This window comes from Microcaecilia unicolor, chromosome 2 (genome assembly GCF_901765095.1).
Source record: "Microcaecilia unicolor chromosome 2, aMicUni1.1, whole genome shotgun sequence".
Classification (NCBI taxonomy): domain Eukaryota; kingdom Metazoa; phylum Chordata; class Amphibia; order Gymnophiona; family Siphonopidae; genus Microcaecilia; species Microcaecilia unicolor.
Genome location: NC_044032.1, coordinates 510844291 through 510864497, shown reverse-complemented (window position 1 = coordinate 510864497; position 20207 = coordinate 510844291). Strand labels below are relative to the sequence as shown.

Below are 20207 nucleotides of genomic sequence, written 5' to 3'. Positions count from 1 at the left end.
TTCCTGCTATCTGAAGTACTTAACCTGGAAGGTCATTTTCTTGGTGGCTGTTACTTCAGCTTGTAGGGTCAGTGAGCTTTAGGCCCTAGTAGTGGATGCACCTTATACTAAGTTTCATCACAACAGAGTAGTCCTCCGCATGCACCCTAAGTTCCTGCCGAAGGTGGTGTCGGAGTTCCAGCTGAACCAGTCGATTGTCTTGCCAACATTTTTCTCCGTCCTCATGCCCACCCTGGCGAAAGCAGCTTGCACACCTTGGACTGCAAGAGAGCATTGGCCTTTAACGTGCAGCGGACAAAGCCCTTCAGACAGTCCGCCCAGTTGTTCGTTGCTTTTGATCCCAAAAGAAGGGGAGTTGGCATTGGAAAACGCACAATCTCCAATTGGCTAGCAGATTGCATTTCTTTTGTTTATGACATGACTCTAGAGAGTCATGTCATGGCTTATAATGTCAGAGCCATGGCTGCGCCGCTGGCTCACTTAAAGTCAGCCTCCATTGAAGAAATTTGCAAAGCTGCAACATAGTCTTCAGTCCACACATTCACATCACACTACTACCTTGAACAGGATACCTGACGCAACAGTCAGTTTGGGTAGTAGGTGCTGCAGAATCTGTTTGGGGTTGAGAATCCAACTCCACCCACCTAGGCCTGTTTTATTCTGTTCCAGGCTGCACTCTCAGACTTTTCCCTTTCTTCTTCCCTACACCCTTTCCCACTCCCCATCCCTTCTTCCCCCTTTTCCATGCTTCTCTCCCCTCTTCTTCCCTGCCTCACTCTCTCTCCTCACCTTACAACCTACCTTAGTCTAATTATGTTTTATTGTTATACTAGTAAAAAAGGCCCGTTTCTGACACAAATGAAACGGGCGCTAGCAAGGTTTTCCTCGGAGTGTGTATGTTTGGGAGAGTGTATGTGAGAGTGAGTGTTTGAGAGTCAAAGTGAAAGTGTGAGTCCAATCCATGCTCCTCTGTCACCTGGCCCCTCCATTCATCCCTATCCAGCAATTCCGCTGTCTCCCTGAGGCCTGCCCTGCAATCCATATGCATCCATGGCCATCTGTCCCCTCCATTCATCCCTATCCAGCAATTCCCCTCTCCCTGAGTCCTGCCCTTCCAATCCATGCCCATCCATGCTCCTTTGTCACCTGGCCCCTCCATTTTTCCCTATCCAGCATTTCCCCTCTCTGCCTGAGGCCTGCCCTGCAATCCATATCCATCCATGGCCATCTGTCCCCTCCATTCATCCCTATCCAGCAATTCCCCTCTCCCTGAGTCCTGCCCTTCCAATCCATGCTCCTCTTTCACCTGGCCCCCTCCATTCATCCGTATCCAGCAATTCCCCTCTCTGCCTGAGGCCTGCCCTGCAATCCATATGCATCCATGCCCATCTGTGCCCTCCATTCATCCCTATCCAGCAATTCCCCTCTCCCTGAGTCCTGCCCTTCCAATCCATGCCCATCCATGCTCATCTGTCACCTGGCCCCTCCATTTTTCCCTATCCAGCATTTCCCCTCTCTGGCTGAGGCCTGCCCTGCAATCCATATCCATCCATGCCCATCTGTCCCCTCCATTCATCCCTATTCAGCAATTCCCGTCTCCCTGAGTCCTGCCCTTCCAATCCATGCCCATCCATGCTCATCTGTCACCTGGCCCCCTCCATTTTTCCCTATCCAGCATTTCCCCTCTCTGCCTGAGGCCTGCCCTGCAATCCATATGCATCCATGCCCATCTGTGCCCTCCATTCATCCCTATCCAGCAATTCCCCTCTCCCTGAGTCCTGCCCTTCCAATCCATGCCCATCCATGCTCCTCTGTCCCCTGCCCCCTCCATTCATCCCTTTCCAGCAATTGCCCTCTCTCCCTGAGCCCTGCCCTCCCAATCCATGCCCATCCATGCTCCTCTGTCCCCTGCCGCCTCCATTCATCCTTTTCCAGCAAGTCCCCTGTCTCCCTTCCATGACCCCCCCTTGCATCCATGCTCCTCTCTCTCCCATGTCCCAGCCTGGGCCGCCCTCTTCTTCCCCCCCTCGCATCCATGCTGTCGTTTCTCCCCTTGCCCTTCCGGTCCCATTGTTTTTCTTTTGTGGCCACCCTCTTCGCTCTCCCCAACATGTTTTTTTTTTTTTCTTGTTTTTAAATTTACCTCCGTGGGGGTTCCGGCAGCGAAGCGTCAGGGAAGGAGGCGGTGCTCCCGACGTCTAGGTTTCCCTTCGCTGTGTTCCGCATTCTTTTGACGTCATCCTTGACGTCAGAAGAAGGCGGAACACAGCGAAGGGAAGGCTAGACGTTGAGAGTGCCGCCTCCTTCCCTGACGCTTCGCTGCCGAGCGTTGCGATTGGTTGAGTGTCATTGCTCCGCCCTCGACGTCATCACGTTTGACGCGTGGGCGGGGCAGACACAATGCGATCTCACCCCCTTCACTTTTGGCTAACAGAGGCTTCATTCGAACGTTGGAGGTGCGTTTTATATAGAGAGATAATACTTTAAATCATTGTTAACTTCATGATTTTGTTAACTTCATGATTTTGTGATTTGTTACTATGTAAGCCACATAGAGCTTGCGATGAGCGGGAATTGTGCGGGATACAAATGTAATAAATAAATAAATAGTTGTATATAGTTGCAGGTTAATCTCTGTTATGTCCTCGCCGTTGCGAGGCCCAATTGACCAATGTTTACTGTTTTGGGTGAGCCTGGATGCTAGGGATACCCCATGTGTGAGAATATTTCAGCTTGCTGTCCTCGGAGAATACCTGCTACAATTAAGTATCGTCGCTTTTCATGGGCTTTCCAAAATTCATGTATGTACATGGTGCGCAAATATCTATGTGTTGGGATTTACACCACATTTTCATTGGTGTAAATGGATGCGCATTGTTTTAGGCACTGAGATATCAACTAAACCTATTCTATATACTGTGCCTAAATCTAGGCGCTGTTTATAGAATACGCTTAGTCGGCACTGATTTCTGCGCCTATTTTTTTAGGCGCCATATATAGAATCTCCCCCTTAATGCATAGTTAATACTCAAAAACAGGTTAAAACACAACCATGTTAAGATATTTTGTGGTAGTTTGCCTGTTATCATGCAGTAAACCACACATTAATACATTTCTCAAAACTTTTCTCTTAGGGGCTGTGGCATGTGCGGGTAATGGTCTGGAAACGTTATCCATTTAGCGCATTATACTTATTGTGTGCTAACTAGCTAACACAGCATTAATGTGGGAGCACTTATGTGCAAAAACCCCTCGCTGTTCCGAACAGCGCTGTATAATTAGCACTGGAACAGCACAAGGCAATGATGCTCAAATGATCAAAGCTAATAACATAAAAATTCATGCATGCTATTAGCTCTGATCATAGGGGTACTTCTGCCTTCTGCTGGAGGATTGCGCCTGGGCATGCACCCAAGGCACAATCCTCCAACAGAAGTTGTTTGACAGGTCCAGGCTTTAAAAAAAAAAAAAGCCTGGACCTTTCAAACATTCCAAGAGGCTGGAGGTCTGGTGAACTTTCAACCCCCCCCCCCCCACCCCCCCCAAAGAGAGGAACCCGGCCAGACCCGACCCGATAACCCCCACCCAACGGAAGGCAATCCTCTACCCCCCCCCCCCCCCACGGAAGAGACCTCCCATGGTTGTCTAGCGCCCCCCCCCCCCCCAATCAGAACAAAGGCGGGCCTCCAGCCCCAGCTTGGTAGTCTAGCGACCCCCGAAACCCCCCATATCTTATATGGTAGGGAAGTCCCATTTTGGAGGCAGCACTGGAAGGAGGAGGGAGTGCTACTCCCTCCTTGTCATTTGAGGGTATGGGGAGGGAGTTCGGGTCCTTAAATTATGTTTGTTCCATTTGGACTTAGCGCCCAAGAAACTCTTGTGTCAAAGCCCAGATTTCAACTTGTTTTAGTAAAAGGCCCTATAGTTCCTTGTTTGCATTATCAGTGAGCTAGGCTGTACATTAACATAGTACTGTGTGTGTGTGTCAGTGTATCTCTCTGTGTGATTATTCATCCGTTTTGCTGAGAATAAACTGTGAATGGTTTTCCATTAGCATATCACCATTGTGATCGCATTTGTACCAGCCATTGATTTTTAGGCGATGAAATAAATGTTTAAACTGTAATACGTATTTTTGGTTTACTAGAACATTTTAAGTGAGAGTGTTCGATTACTACTAAGGACAGCACCAGAGCTCCAGGTATGTTTTTCCCTACCTTTAATAGTAATTGTTACTTCCAGTATTAAATGACTAACAATTCTAGATACTTGTGACCTGAATTGGCCACTGTTGGAAACAGGATACCAGGCTTTATGAAGTTTTGGTTTGCTTCAGTATAGCAGTTTGTATGATGTTCTTTTGAACCTTTTTTTGTAATGTTTGTTTTTTTGTATATACACGAATATAAACCCTCCCTCCTCTATGGCATTGAGAATTCCACCCATTTTCTCTCTTTCCCGAGGTGTCCGTCCTCCACCACCACCCCCTTCCCAAACTGAAAATTCCCACTTCTTCCTCCCTCCCGCCCCCTCCCACCCCTACCGCTGAGGAACTTGTGGTAGCCATTATCGCTACTGAGACTGCATGAGCAGGAGCATTTGGGGATCACTTCTGCCCCAGCTTACCCCTGGGCCACCATGGCATGTCGGGTAGGCCTGGAGGGGGGCCTACAGGTGAGTTTGGAAGGGGGATTTCATCTGTTTGTGGGGGAGAGGAAATGTGAGCTCTTCTGGTTCAGGGGGGTGGGTGGTGGTGATAGCAGAGGAAGAGAAGGGACACCGTGAGGAAGGAAGGAGAGGAATACTTTATTTATTAGGATTTATTTACTGCCTTTTTGAAGGAATTCACTCAAGGCGGTGTACAGTAAGAATAAATGAAACGTGAGCAATAGGCAATTACAGCAGTAAAAATATTCAACTAACAATACCAAGTATGACATAGTATACTTCTTACAATGTCAACACAATACATTATAGAACATTTTAATTGACAGTAAAGGGTTTAAGCAAAGATGGAACATACAGATAGGTAAGAAAGTAAGAAGAGTTAGAGAGTAAGGTGACTAATTTAAAGAAAGTTGCACATGAGGTCAGAGAGATGGTTAACATACAGATAGGTAAGAGAGTAAGAGGAGTTAGAAAATATGGTGACCAATTTAACCCTTTAGTGTCCAATGTTCCCATCAATCTTTTCCCATATGGCTTATTACGGGAACATTGGACACTAAAGGGTTTTAAAGAAAGGTGCACATGAGGTCAGAGATGGTTAAATATTATATCAGCTAGGATAGGAGTGGATAAACGTCCTACTGCAGTATTGTGTGTGTGAGTGAGACTAACAAGTTAGTTACTTCTTCCATTAAAGGCCTGGTTGAAGAGCCAAGCTTTAACCTGCTTCCAGAAGTAGAGATAGTCTTCTGTTAAGCAGAGCCTTTCAGGCAGTGCATTCCAGAGTGTGGGGGCTACTCCAGACAAGGCTCGCTTGCGGGTATCTCATCGTGTAATGTCTTTTGGAGAGGGTGTGGTTAGTGATAGTCCTTGAGAGGACTTTAGTGTCCTTGGTGGTGTGTAGAGGATCATCCTATTTAGGTACTCAGGGCCATTTCCTTTAAGAGCCTTGAAGATCAGACATAGTTTTAAATTTAGCCCTGTATTGTACTGGTTCCCAATGAAGTTTTTGTAAAAATGGTGTGATGTGGTCACGTCGCTCGCAACCTTTTATTAGTCTTGCTGCATTCTGAATCAATTGAAGCTGTTGCAGGCCCTTTGTAGTCAGACCGTTGTGTAGTGCATTGTAGTAATCCAGTCTTGATGTTGTTGTGGCATGCACAACTGGGGTAAGATTTACCTTCTCGATGTAGGGAGAGAGGCAGTATATTCGAGTTAACATTTCTCCCCCCCCCCCCACTTCGATTTCTGTGTAATTTTATTATAACAAGTTGTAAAAAGAACAATGAAAGAACAATGGAAGTTCCATAACAGAGCTGAATAGCAATAAAATAACAATATAACATAATTAAAATAGTAGTGTAATATATAATCTTGAATCAGCTTCAGAAAAAAACCTTCTAATATAACCTTTGCTATCCATATACATTAGGTTATCAATAGAAATCAAACAAAATAAAACATGGAAAAGAAAATAAGATGATACTTTTTTTATTGGACATAACTTAATACATTTCTTGATTAGCTTTCGAAGGTTGCCCTTCTTCGTCAGATCGGAAAATCTTCGAAAGCTAATCAAGAAATGTATTATCCAATAAAAAAGGTATCTTATTTTCTTTTCCATGTTTTTATTTTGTTTGATTTCTATTGATAACCTTTAAGAGTGGACTAACATGGCTACCACACCTCATATACAGTAGGAAAGAACCAGAAATACAGTGAACAGTCCTGTAAAAATACAATATCCCCCTCCCCCCCATCCAAACTCTAATAAACCAACGTGGATAGGAGATCTATGTAGAAAACTATTTTGACAATCTTATTTTTAAAAAAGGGGAGAAAAGGCTTTGAAAATTATGTGAAGTCAACTGTCTTTAAAACAGAACATAAGAGAGTACTACAAATTCTCCAAGGAAAAGCAGGCTTCTATCTTCTCACAAGTGGGTGACGCCGATCCACGTCGCCCGGTCCAGCATTTTGCCAAAGCTAAAAAGAGAGCTTTATGGAGCATGAGTTGTGCTTCACCGCTCATGCGTGAGTGTCTTCCAGTGGTGTGCTGGAGCCGGCTCACAAGAGCCGGTTGTTAACTTTGCTTCCGACTTGCGAGCCGGTTGTTGAAATGCGCGAGCCGGCTCTCCTCCCTCCGGATCCGGTCCCTCACGTCACCGACCTGACTCTTCAAATTCTTCGGGGCAGGCAGTCTTGCCTGCCTGCTGCCAGCGCTGACTCTCCCCCGCTGGCGCTGCCGGTTTGTGCTTTAAAAATGGCCGCCGAGACTTCCAGAGGCGGCCTCGCAAGACTTCTGCTGAAGTCTTGTAAGTCTCGGCGGCCATTTTGAAGCGCGAACCCGAGTCTAAGAAGTGTTACTCTTTTAAATGGAGGAGGTTTGCTGTCTGGTGTGAGAGCAAGGCCCTAGATCCCCCTATTTGCCCTACACAGACCCTGCTTGAATATCTTCTACACTTGTCAGAGTCTGGTCTAAAGACCAACTCTGTAAGGGATCACTTTAGTTCAATTAGTGCTTTTCATCACTGTGTAGAAGGTAAGCCCATCTCTGGACAGCTTTTAATTGTTCACTTCATGAGAGGTTTGCTTTTGTCAAAGCCCCCTGTCAGACCGCCACCAGAGTCATGGGATTTCAGCGTCGTTCTTACCCAGCTGATGAAAGCTCCTTTAGAGCCACTGAATTCCTGCCATCTGAAGTACTTGCCCTGGAAGGCCATTTTCTTGGTGGCTGTTACTTCAGCTCGTAGGGTCAGTGAGCTTCATGTCTTAGTAGTGGATGCATCTTATACTAAGTTTAAATCACAACAGTCCTCCGCACGCACCCTAAGTTCTTGCCAAAGGTGATGTCAGAGTTCCATCTGAACCAGTCGATTGTCTTGCCAACATTTTCCCCGACCTCATACCCATCCTGGTGAAAGCAACTTCCACAGCTTGGATTGCAAAAAAGCATTGGCCTACTACATGGAGCGTACAAGGCTCCACAGACAGTCCACCCAGCTTTTTGTTTCTTTTGAAGCCAACAGGATGGGAGTCAACATCAGGAAACGCACCATTTCGATTTGACTGGCAGATTGCATTTCCTTCACTTATACCCGGGCTGGGCTGTCCTTGGAGGGTCACGTCATGGCTCATAACATTAGAGCCATGACCACGTTGGTAGCCCACTTGCGGTCAGCCTCCATTGAAGAAATTTGTAAGGCTGCGACGTGGTCTTCAGTCCACACATTCACATCGCACTAATGACTTGAGCAGGATACTTGACGCAACAGTCTGTTCGGGCAGATGGTGTTGCAGAATCTGTTTGGGGTCTAAAATCCAACTCCACCTTCCTATGCTCGTTTTATTCTGTTCCAAGCTACACTCTGATTCAGATTGTATGTAGTTTCAGGTTAATCTGTGTTATTTCCTCACCGTTGCGAGGCCCAATTGACCAATGTTATTGTTTTCAGTGAGTCTGGATGCTAGGGATTCCCCACTTGTGAGAAGATAGAAGCCTGCTTGTCCTTGGAGAAAGCAAAGATACTTACCTGTAGCAGGTATTCTCCAAGGATAGCAAGCTTCATATTCTAACAATCCCTCCCACCTCCTCTTGGAGTTGTCTCCCTTGGTTATTTTTACTTTATTTTTTTGTTTTAGTATTAAACTGAGGAGACCACATTCGTGCGATGGGCAGGACGGTACTCGCGCAAACGAGGTGGAGTGTGGCTCGTGCTCCACAAAGCTCTCTTTTTAGTTTTGGAAAAATGCCAGACCGGGCAATGTAGATCAGCATCACCCACTCGTGAGAATATGAAGCCTGCTGTCCTTGGAGAATACCTGCTACAGGTAAGTATCTTCACTTTATTGAATATAGTTCTAAAATAGAAGAGTGTTAAATAGATGCATTTAATAAAGGGTTCCACAATTTGTAGAACTTTCCAGGTTTATTTTTCAATGTCCAGTTTAACTTTCCCTGCTCACCACTATCCAAACCTGTTTCAGCCAAATAAATTTAGAAGGCAATGATGCATTTTTCCACACATGCTATTTAAACTCTAGCTGTAAGGAGATTTGAAGAAACTCGAATTTCTGCAATGTAATATCAAAGGAGGATGGCACTCCAAGTATAATTTCAGTTGGATCTAATGGAATTTGCACCCCCACAATAGAAGAGAGATGTTCTATACTCCCCCTCCCTCTCTTTTTTTTTTATTTTTTTTAGGGGAAAATGTTTTCTTGGATTATATTCAAATGGGTTTATATTTGAGTATATACAGTATTTGTTCTCATTTTTGTTCATTTGAATGCCACTGTGTAAATTCAGCAATGCAGCTAGAGTTTTTCATTTGTTTTTAGCTGTTTCCTCCTGGTCCTGTGTGCTTCCAGCTCAGTAGGAACTAGGGTTGGGATCTGATACCAGGACCCTTCATTTGCAATAACCTGAGAATTTTTATCCATATTTTATATCTACTCCCAACCAGCTCTGCAGTTGGAAGGGCCATGGGGGGGGGGGGGGGGGGGGAGCAACATCTGCCTCTCTCTCCGCCCTCCCTTCGTGCGGGCACGCTAGGCATACCTTTGCTGGCAGCCAATAAATGGACTGCCACCACTCCCAATGTCTTGCTCTGAGCAGCATGCTGGAACTTCTCTCACATGCTCGAGAAGTCCCAGCCTGCTGCCCAGAGCTGGAAACAAGGAGCAGGGAGCAGCAGTAGTCTATTTACATGGCTGGCAGGGCTCAGCATCCCCACCAGCAAAGTAAAAGATAATTCAGCAGGGGGCCCAAGCCCGCATTTTGGGAGCCAGTTGTTAAAGTAGTCATGGAGGGCCCTACTTTAACAACTGGCTCCCAAAATTCTTAAAAACTTAACAACCGGCTCTTGCGAGCCTGTGAGAGCCTGCTCCAGCACACCACTGCTCCCAACTCACTTTTAATCGAGTCATTGTGGTGATGGTCCAGAACCCTGCAATCATGGGCCTTTAAACTGGTTGCTCGAAGCCTGACCCTCCCCCACTCCCCGACAAAGAAGGAAGTACCCTCTGAATGTTCAAACTGCTCTTTTGCAAGGCCAGAGCAGAATGTATTCTGGGCCTTCTTTTTCTTATGTTAAGATCTTCTGCCATAGTTTCAAGCAGGGAGCCCCAGTCAGACTATACTGATAACAAGGAATTGATGATGTTCTTCATAGTATTGTCATTCTTTTACAGGTCTTTGAATTAAATATAGTCTGTCATTGTCACAGTGAAAACACTACTAGAACAGCCTAGTATAATGTATTGTAATACCCTTCTGGGTGAAAGTTAGCACTAGCTTAGCAAAACAGAATATAAGAAAGTTGTCTGTAATAACATGCTTTCTGCTTCAGGGGAAAATCACAGATGTGATTGCATCCGTTGATGCAGCTCAGATGCTCATACAGAAAAATGGCTCTTCTGTTGTTATCCAGGTAAAACTCCTATAATAAGCATATGTAGTGTGTAAGCTAAAGATATTACGATGGATATATTTTGAGGTGGTTTTTTTTGTTTGTTTTTTTTAAAGGAAACAAAGAAATATATGGAAGCAATTATTGACTATTTTGTACAGTATATCAAATGGGTTAAAAATTCTGTAAGTAGTTTTTGGTTTTAAAATATAAGAGCATTATATTTAACACTTTAATTGAAGCATTTTATTTTAGGTTTTAACTGCTAAACACTGGTAACATACCCCCTAGTTCACTCTTACCTATCCCTTTTCTTACCTTGTTTTCCCTGCTATCTCCTCATCTGCCCAAATCTATGTATTTGATTGAGCTAGAAAAGGGCCTCAGCAATATAACCTAGGATGTAAAAACACTGATAGTCTACTGATTTGTTCTGTAGCCTCAAAGAACCCCATTTACCTGTATAAGATAAGTTGTATAAGCTTCAGAGAACTTCTGTTGATTGAATATGTTATATACTTGATATTAAAGTGAAATTAAGAATTTAGGAGTCCTTTTACTAAGCTGCAGTAAGAAATAGTCTTAGCATTCCCTTAGTGGGTCATTCCCATGTGCTTATTTTACTGCAGCTGTAAAAACCCCGATTTTCTATTTATTTTATTAATGGCTGTGCATGGGAGCACTTACTGACACATTTTGTAGGCAAACTGAATATCAGCCCCTATGTTTTTAACATTTGGCCACAATGTTCAAAATGAATCCATCAAAATTCTCAAATACCAGATCTCTATCCTAATTGTAAGCACATCATCATTAATGTGAGGCGTTGAGGTAAAATCTCAGAGCCAGTCCTACTCAGGAGTGCTTAGATTTAATTTCAGAAAAATATGCTATATGGGGAGTCTACTACTACTACTACTTAACATTTCTAGAGCGCTCCTAGGGTTACGCAGCGCTGTACAGTTTAACAAAAAAGGACAGTCCCTGCTCAAAAGAGCTTACAATCTAATGGGCGAAATGTCGAGTTGGAGCAGTCTAGATTTCCTGAATAGAAGTATGGTGGTTAGGTGCCGAAGGCGACATTGAAGAGGTGGGCTTTGAGTAAGGATTTGAAGATGGGCAGGGAGGGGGCCTGTAATCAGTTTATTCCAGGCATGGGGTGAGGCGAGGCAGAAAGGGCGGAGCCTGGTGTTGGTGAAGGGTACTGAAAGTAGGGATTTGTCTTGAGAGCGGAGGTTACGGGAAGGAACGTAAGGGGAGATGAGGGTAGAGAGGTAAGGAGGGGCTGCAGATCGAGTGCATTTGTAGGTTAATAGGAGAAGCTTGAACTGTATGCGGTACCTGATCGGAAGCAGGTGAAGTGACTTGAGGAGAGGAGTGATATGAGTATATCGGTCCAGGCGGAAGATAAGGCGTGCGGCAGAGTTCTGAATGGACTGAAGGGGGGATAGTTGGCAAAGTGGGAGGCTGGTGAGGAGTAGGTTGCAGTAGTCAAGGCGAGAGGTAATGAGAGAGTGGACGAGAGTTCAGGTGGTGTGCTCAGAGAGGAAAGGGTGAATTTTGCTAATGTTATAGAGGAAGAAGCGACAGGTCTTGGCTATCTGCTTGATATGCGCAGAGAAGGAGAGGGAGGAGTCGAAGATGACTCCGAGGTTGCGGGCAGATGAGACGGGGATGATGAGGGTGTTATCAACTGAGATAGAGAGTGGAGGGAGAGGAGAAGTGGGTTTGGGAGGGCAGACAATAAGCTCGGTCTTGGCCATGTTCAGTTTCAAGTGGCAGTTGGACATCCAGGCAGCAATGTCGGATAAGCAGGCCGATACTTTGGCCTGGGTTTCTGCAGTGATGTCTGGTGTGGAGAGATAAAGCTGGGTGTCATCAGCATAAAGATGATATTGGAAACCATGAGAAGAGATTAGGGAGCCCAGGGAAGAGGTGTAGATTGAAAAAAGAAGGGGTCCAAGGACAGATCCCTGAGGAACTCCAACAGAGAGCGGGATTGGGGTGGAGGAAGAACCATGAGAGTGTACTCTGAAGGTACAGTGGGAGAGATAAGAGGAGAACCAGGAGAGGACAGAGCCCTGGAACCCAAATGAGGACAGTGTGGCGAGAAGTAAGTTGTGATTGACAGTGTCAAAAGCGGCGGATAGGTAAAGGAGGATGAGGACGGAGTAGTGGCCTTTGGATTTGGCAAGGAACAGGTCGTTGCAGACTTTAGATAGTGCCGTTTCTGTCGAGTGTAGGGGGCGAAAGCCGGATTGAAGCGGATCGAGGATGGCATGAGAGGAGAGAAAATCAAGGCAGCAGCTGTGAACGGCGCGATCAAGTATCTTGGAGAGGAAGGGTAGGAGGGAAATTGGGCGGTAGTTGGAGGAACAGGTAGGGTCAAGTGATGGTTTTTTGAGGAGTGGTGTGACTACAGCATGTTTGAAAGTGTCAGGGACAGCTGCAGTGGAGAGAGAGAGGTTGAGGATATGACAGATGGGGGGGGGGGGGTGACAGTAGGAGTGATGGTGTTAAGTAAGTTGGTGGGGATGGGGTCTGAGGAGCAGGTGGTGCATTTAGAGGAGTCTGAATCTGGGCCTGCCTAGCAGGTAAGGCCTACATGAGAACATCCTTTGAAATTTAAACTTCACTGAAGATCGATGCCTCAGTAGAGCTTCCTCTTTTGGCACACTCAAAATCAACATTGAAATGGCTAGCACCAATATTGTAAGTGCTGGTATAATGAACAAAGGGAGGCTGACAATCCTTCCAAACACCTGGTACCATAAGTGATCTCTCTATAGAAGTGTTTTGGGAAAGTGATGGCTAAAGCTGTTATGATTCTGCCGGTTTGGGGGAGGGGGGGACGTCTCTTCTGATTGGCTGCCAGGGTTTGTGCTGACGTCAGGGGATAGTACTTTAGCCTGCAGCTGAAGAGTTCCTCTGCTTTTGCGTTACTTACACTTGGTGGTAACTGGAAAGCCTGATAGTTTTCTCTCAGAACGTGCTCTGGGTTCTGACAGGGATCTGTGTTTATGTTAGAGTTTTCTTTTCCTTCCCTCTGGGTTAGCTGCTGCTGTGTGTGTGTGCGTAGCTCTGTAATCAGGGTCAGCTGCTCATTTGTTTAGTGGGGGCTGGGCATTGCTCAGCCTCCGGGGCTCTGGGCTGAGTGAGGGCTAGATGCACTAAACCTTAACGACCCTCTAACAACCCTTTAACGAAGGAAATTCTTAACCGTTGCATGCATTAAAGGCCTTTTTCCTACGAAGCAAGCAGCTAACGAAAACGGAATGCAAACGAGAAACTACCATTGAAATGTGGACAATTCAGAATGCACTAACCATACCGACGATTGCAACGAATCATTTACCGTCAGAAATTTTACAGTGAGCTCAGACCTGTCATTAAGGCCTGAGCTGTCATCTCCCCGCTTCTCCCTGCAGCTTAAAAATCCTGTCTCTCTCTCCTCCTCCCACAGCTTTGAAAATTAACACACTCTGCTATCCTCTGAAGCCAATTTCCCAGTACTGTAAAGAAGCTGCTCCTTCCCCCTCCCTTCTTGTTCCATCACAGTGAAAGAGGTCTTTTGTTACAAAAGGGGGTTTACGAGGGTCGTTCTTTTTAGAGTCATCTTCAACTGCACTCTCCTGCTAGATCAGAGAGCTTAAAGGCTTGCAGGTCCGGGACCTGCAAGCCTTTATGCTCTCTGATCTAGCAGGAGAGCTAGATCCAATCCCCCCCTTGCACACCCCAGTCTGACTTAAGTAACCTACGTAGGTTTAATACGTTTGTGGCATGCTCAGAGCAGACAGCATAATGCTTGGCTGCTCTGCGCATGCTTAAGGGGCAAATTAACGACGGGGATTACGAACATATGATACATTGTACTTTTCAATACCGCACCGAATATTTCTGAGCTGTTTTTTTTGTGCATTCTTCGTTGTTTCAAATTCGTTAAGCACTTTTACGATTTAGATTTTTTAACGTTTGGTTGATGCATCTAGCCCTGAGAGCGTTATCTCCTTTGTTTGTTTGTTTTAAGGATTTCTCTTCCCAGTGTCCCGGCCTGCTGGCTCAGTGAGTTTAACCCTTTGTGTACTGTGTGTATTGTGTTCCTGCCTCTGCCAGTGTGTTTGTTCTATCGGCCCTGCTCCCTCTCGGGAAGGGAAGTGTTCTCTCTGATTGTTTGTTGATTTATGGAACTCTCTCTCTGCTGGCTCTACAAGCTTAACCCTTTGTGTTGTGTTTGCCTCTGTCTACAATGGGTTTGAGGCAAAGGCTTTCTGCCTTCCTTTTGTGTCTGGTTCCTCTGGCTTCTGCCTGGGGCTTCCTACCCTGGTGGGGGGGGGGGGGTTGCTGTTTTAGTTCCCCTGTCCTGCGCTAGTCCCCTGGGTGGACGTGGCCCGCTCTGGTCCTTTGTTTCTCCCTCTGCCCTATTGCTGGTGTTCAGCGCGTGTCTGGCATCTTGGGGTCCCAAGGGGCCCTCTGGGTTCTTTCACCCCTCCCTCTGTATGTCTGGGTTCCCGTTCGGCCGTGAGGCCCGCACAAGTGGCTCTGTGTGCGTGGGTTCCGGTTCGGCCGCGAGGCCCGCCTGTATGCCTATTTCCCTTCTTCCTGAGGGACTGTGGGGAGGGGTAGCTTAGGAGTATTGTGTAGCTGGCGTGTGTGGTGGTGGGTTGGTCTCCCCTTGGCCTGGGTCAGCGCCCTGCTGACCTCGGCCAGGGCCCAAGGGCTCACGACCAACCCAACGGATTACAAAAGCCAACATTTTCCTGCAGCTGGCAACATGTTGTGAAGGTAGATGACACTGCTTTATCACTTCTGCTCAGTAAATGTGTGGCATCAACATCCCTTAATACTGGTGCAATGGTTGCAGAATTCTTCATTGACGGATTATCTGTATGTTGCCCTTCTCAATGCTTGATTTTGAGAGTAGATGATATACTTCTGATGACAGTATATCCTCTTGACTGATGTGGTTCTTGGAGAAGAGACGGCTGAGGGGAGACATGATAGAGGTATATAAAATAATGAGTGGAGTGGAACAGGTGGATGTGAAGCGTCTGTTCACGCTTTCCAAAAATACTAGGACTAGGGGGCTTGCAATGAAACTACAGTGTAGTAAATTTAAAACAAATCGGAGAAAATGTTTCTTCACCCAACGCATAATTAAACTCTGGAATTCGTTGCCGGAGAACGTGGTGAAGGCGGTTAGCTTAGCAGAGTTTAAAAAGGGGTTAGACGGTTTCCTAAAGAACAAATCCATAAACCACTACTAAAAGGACTTGGGAAAAATCCACAATTCCAGGAATAACATGTATAGAATGTTTGTACGTTTGGGAAGCTCGCCAGGTGCCCTTGGCCTGGATTGGCCGCTGTTGTGGACGAGATGCTGGGCTCGATGGACCCTTGGTCTTTTCCCAGTGTGGATTACTTATGTACTTGTGTACTTATATATGAGTCTACCCCAAGCTGCTGTCTGGGATGAACCCACAAAGGAAATCTACTGTAGCTGCATTTAATTTTCGAAAGGGCAACTATAATAAAATGAGGAAAATTATTAAAAAGAAAGCTAAAAGGATTGGCTGCAAAGGTTAGGACACTAAATCAGGCATAGACGTTATTCAAAAACACCATCTTGGAAGCTCGGACCAGGTGCATTCCATGTATATGCAAAGGTGGAAAGAAAAGAAAACAACAGCCAGCATGGTTAAAAGGTGAAGTGAAAGAGGCTATTGCAGCCAAAAGAATGTCCTTCAAAGAATGCAAAAAGGATACAAATGAAGAAAATAAGAAGCAACATAAGCACTGTGACCATTTGATCATGAAGGAGCAAAGGAGGCACTCAGAGGACAAGGTCATAGTGGAGAAACTGAATGAATTCTTTGCTTTGGTGTTCATGGAAGAAAATATAAGAGATCTGCCTGTACCAGAAATGGTTCTCAAGGGTGATGATGCGGAGGGACTGAAAGAAATCTCAGTGAACCTGGAAGATGTACTGAGCCAAATCAACAAATTAAAGAGTATTAAATCACCTGGACAGGATGGCATATATCCAAGGGTACTGAAAGCATGAAATTGCTAATCTATTGTTTGTAATATGTAACCTGTCATTAAAATTGTCCAAAGTACCTGAAGATTGGAGAATGGCCAATGTGATGCTGAGTTTTAAAAAGGATTCCAGGGGTGATCCAGGAAATTACACACTGGTAAGCCTGACAGTGCCAGGCAAAATAGTGGAAACTGTTATAAAGAATAAAATTACAGAATAGACAAACATGGTTTAATGGGACAGAGTCAGCATGGGTTCAGCCAAGGGAAGTCTTGCCTCACCAATTTGCTTCATTTCTTTGAAGGCGTGAATAAATATGTGGATAAAGGTGAGCTGGTTGATGTAGTGTATCTAGATTTTCAGAAAGCTTTTGATAAAGTTCCTCATGAGAGACTCCTGAGAAAATTAAAGAGTCATGGGATAGGAGGCAAGGTTCTGGTGTGGACTAGGAATTAGTTATTGGACAGAAAACAGAGGGTAGGGTTAAATGGTCATTTCTCTCAAATGAAGGAGGATGAACAGTGGAGTGCCGCAGGGATCAGTACTAGGATCGGTACTATTTAATATATTTATAAATGATATGGAAATCAAAACAACGAGTAAGGTGATTAAATTTGCAGATGACACAAAACTATTCAAGGTTGTTAAAACACGTGCAAACTGTGAAATATTGCAGTAAGACCTTAAGAAATTGGAAGACTGAGCATCCAAATGGCAGATGAAATTTAATGTAGACAAGTGCAAGGTGATGCACATTGGAAAGAATAATCCGAATCATAGTTGCCTCATGCTAGGGTCCACATTGGGGGTCAGCACCCAAGAAAAAGATCTAGGTGTCATAGATAATACACTGAAATCTTCTGCTGAGTGTGTACTGATGGTCAAAAAAACAGGATGCTAGGAATTCTTAGGAAAGGGATGGTGAATAAGACCGAAAATACTATAATGCCTCTTTATCGCTTCATGGTTCAACCTCACCTTGAGTAGTGCATTCAGTTCTCAAAAAGATTTTGCGGAATTAGAAAGGGTTCAAAGAAGAGCGACCAAAATGATAAATCTCAATTATATCTCCCCTCATTCGTCTATCTACAAAATTCTGAGCAGTGTAGAACGAGTAGAAGTAAATTGATTTTTTACTCATTCCAAAAGTACAATGACTAGGGGACACTCAAGGAAGTTACATGGAAATACTTTTAAAACAAATGGGAGGAAATATTTTTCTTTCAACAAATAGTTAAGCTCTGGAACATGTTGCTGCAGGATGTAGCATATCTGGATTTTAAAATGTTCTTGGAGGAAAAGTCCATAGTCTGCTATTGAGACAGACATGGGGAAGCAACTACTTGCCCTGGGAGTGGTAGCATGGAATGCTGCCAAAATTTGGGTTTCTGCCAGGTACTTGTGACCTGGCTTGACCACTGTTGTAGACAGGATACTGGGCTAGATGAACCATTGGTCTGACCCAGTATGGCTACTGTTATGTTCTTATGATGGTGAGACACCTGGATCAAACTTAATTGAATTGAAGTGCTCTGATTTTGTAGGCCTCTCTCATCATTTGGCACTTACGACACCTAGAGACCCAAGGCATGCCAGATACCTCTTATGTTTATCAGTAACTGATATAGTCTTGGCTCAGTAACTGCAGTTCTTAAAATCACAAGGGTTCTGTTTTTCTGAGACATTGATGAAGAGAAATAAGCACTGTGAAATCACACAGCTTGATGATGAAAACCCAACTGGTGTCACTCGTTGCACCAATGTCAGTGAAGCCTGCGACCATATAAATAATTTAAGAAAACCTAGAGATACTCCAAAATTTGATTAGAGAAACTAAAGGGTTGAAAGTGAGAATACTGAGATGATCCCAATGTACACAAAAGAGATCCCTGTGTGGTGCATCTTCTGGGCTCCACAGAGAAATGAGAACTGAGGTGGTCCCATGTGGCAAAACGAAGGGCTTCTTTACAAAGCATGCTAGTGATTCCTGCGTGGCAAATGAGAGTAAGCCCATTTAATTCCTATGGGCTTCCTCTCATTTCTTGCGCCGGGAATCGCTAACGCGGCTTAGTAAAAGAGACCCTAAGAGCTCAGTTACTCTTATCACTGCACCAGACTTCTTTGGATGATGTCACTCATTTTAGGACTTACTATCTTTCTTGTCGTCAGAGAAAATAATTTAATCTACACGTTTGGACTCATTTTTCCTTCTGAAGTGGAGGAGTGGCCTAGTGGTTAGGGTGGTGGACTTTGGTCCTGGGGAACTGAAGAACTGAGTTCAATTCCCGGCACAGGCAGCTCCTTGTGACTCTGGGCAAGTCACTTAACCCTCCATTGCCTGCCGCATTGAGCCTGCCATGAGTGGGAAAGCGCGGGGTACAAATGTAACAAAATAAAATTATTAGACTTTTGAGAAGCAGCTTTTGTTTTCTGAACATAAAAATTCTGCTATGCATATGATTCGGATTAACTCTGAGATCCTAGGGATTTCTAACTGGTAGAATAATTAGAACTGACTACATGAATTCGGAGGCTATGGAGACCAACAGATTAAAGTTTAATATAAAAGTTTCTAAACTAACACAGGTTTTCTTCCTCTAGATTTCCAGGGACATAGCAACATGCAAGCCTATTGCCAACTTCGTAGATACTGTAGTAGATGTCTTTTTGTGCAGCTATTTAATAGACTCTGTGGTAAGAGATTTCTTTTTCTTAGATATTGTGTCAATTTTGTAGTAAGCAGGTACATGCAGTGCATGAAAACAGTAAATATGCCTTGAGCACTTGTGTCTGATCTATGATTATACAAGCAATATTCATTTATTTATAGAAATACTATCAGTACAATGTAAATTGTACAAATGTAACTAGTTAATGTAATAGGGGCTTGATTCAGTTTATTCAGGGTGCACAGAAAGAAGTGCAACCATTAATGCTTGATCAATGCTGTACACTTGGCTCATAGACATGTCCAAAACATTGTTTCACCTGGTTACTTACGTATATTTTATTTGCCTCCCAGAGTCCGTAGATCTGAATATGTTCTTCTCCCTGAAGCAGGATTTAGTCTGGTTTGACGCTCCCTAGAACAAATTTTCCTTTAATACACACTCATTTAAACATACTTTTCATTTCACACATTTTCTACATGAAAGCAAACTCTGTTCCACATATACATCTCTCATCTTTCTAAATGTATTCCATATGTCCTTGGGAATACATACTCTTAAAACTATAGGGTGAGGGTGTCAAATTCATTTCAGTATTGGGCCTTATCTGTTATGTACTTGAAGTGGCTTATAGTATCCTCTGATACTGTGACTAACTGGGCAACAGAGAAATCGGAGAAGGCTATGCACACAAATTCACATACCCAGCCCATACTCACTCCCAGTCCCTACATGTCGCTGCTATACCAGTAATGAGAGATCAGAGGGTATCAGACTCCAGCCTTCTCCTTCTGCACTGCCTGGATGGCTCTGCTCTGGGCCAGCTGAGGTCAAAGGAACAGAGTACTAAACAATAACACTGACAGGATGCAAAATTCCAAGGGTTTCCATGCTGGAGACCCCACACCTACACCAAATTTCTGCTGTCATGTACTTTTCCTAATGATTTTCCCTTTGAAACAGGCCTCATTTTTTTTCTTCTGCTCTATCATGAATTCCTTCAATCTGTCATTTTTTGGTGTAGTACATAGCATCTCTCCTATGAATTTATGTTAACCCTTAAACCTCCATTATTACCCCAGGTACAAAAAACACCTTAGATTGTGAGCCCGCTAGGGAAAGAAAGAGTACCTGCATTTAATGTGTACAGCACTATGTACATCTAGTAGCGCTATAGAAACGATTAGTAATAGTATCATTCCCACCACCTCCACCTCCATGTCCACTTCTCCTTGGTTTTTTTCCTACCTCTTGTTCTTTGCTCTGGCTCTAAACACTACCCTCCACGTTTTTATTCTCCACATTATCAGTTTCTTAAAGTACATATTTTTGCCTTCAACATTCCTGCCACACGCTCTTAAGTGTTTTATCGTTTTTTTTTTGTTGTTGCTGTTTTTATGCTTCTTCCTTTCTCCACTCCTA

The 20207-nt window shown here is 44.5% G+C and overlaps 1 protein-coding gene across 1 annotated transcript in view; it reads left to right on the top strand.

Moving 5' to 3' along the window:
* PROM1 (prominin 1) overlaps positions 1 to 20207 on the top strand; it is a 330624-nt gene that overhangs the window by 292175 nt on the left and 18242 nt on the right. Inside the window, exons 18-21 of the mRNA XM_030191212.1 lie at positions 4148 to 4201; positions 10020 to 10100; positions 10196 to 10264; positions 18718 to 18810. Of these exons, the coding sequence (XP_030047072.1) occupies positions 4148 to 4201; positions 10020 to 10100; positions 10196 to 10264; positions 18718 to 18810 (297 nt within the window). The remainder of the gene's footprint in view (positions 1 to 4147; positions 4202 to 10019; positions 10101 to 10195; positions 10265 to 18717; positions 18811 to 20207) is intronic.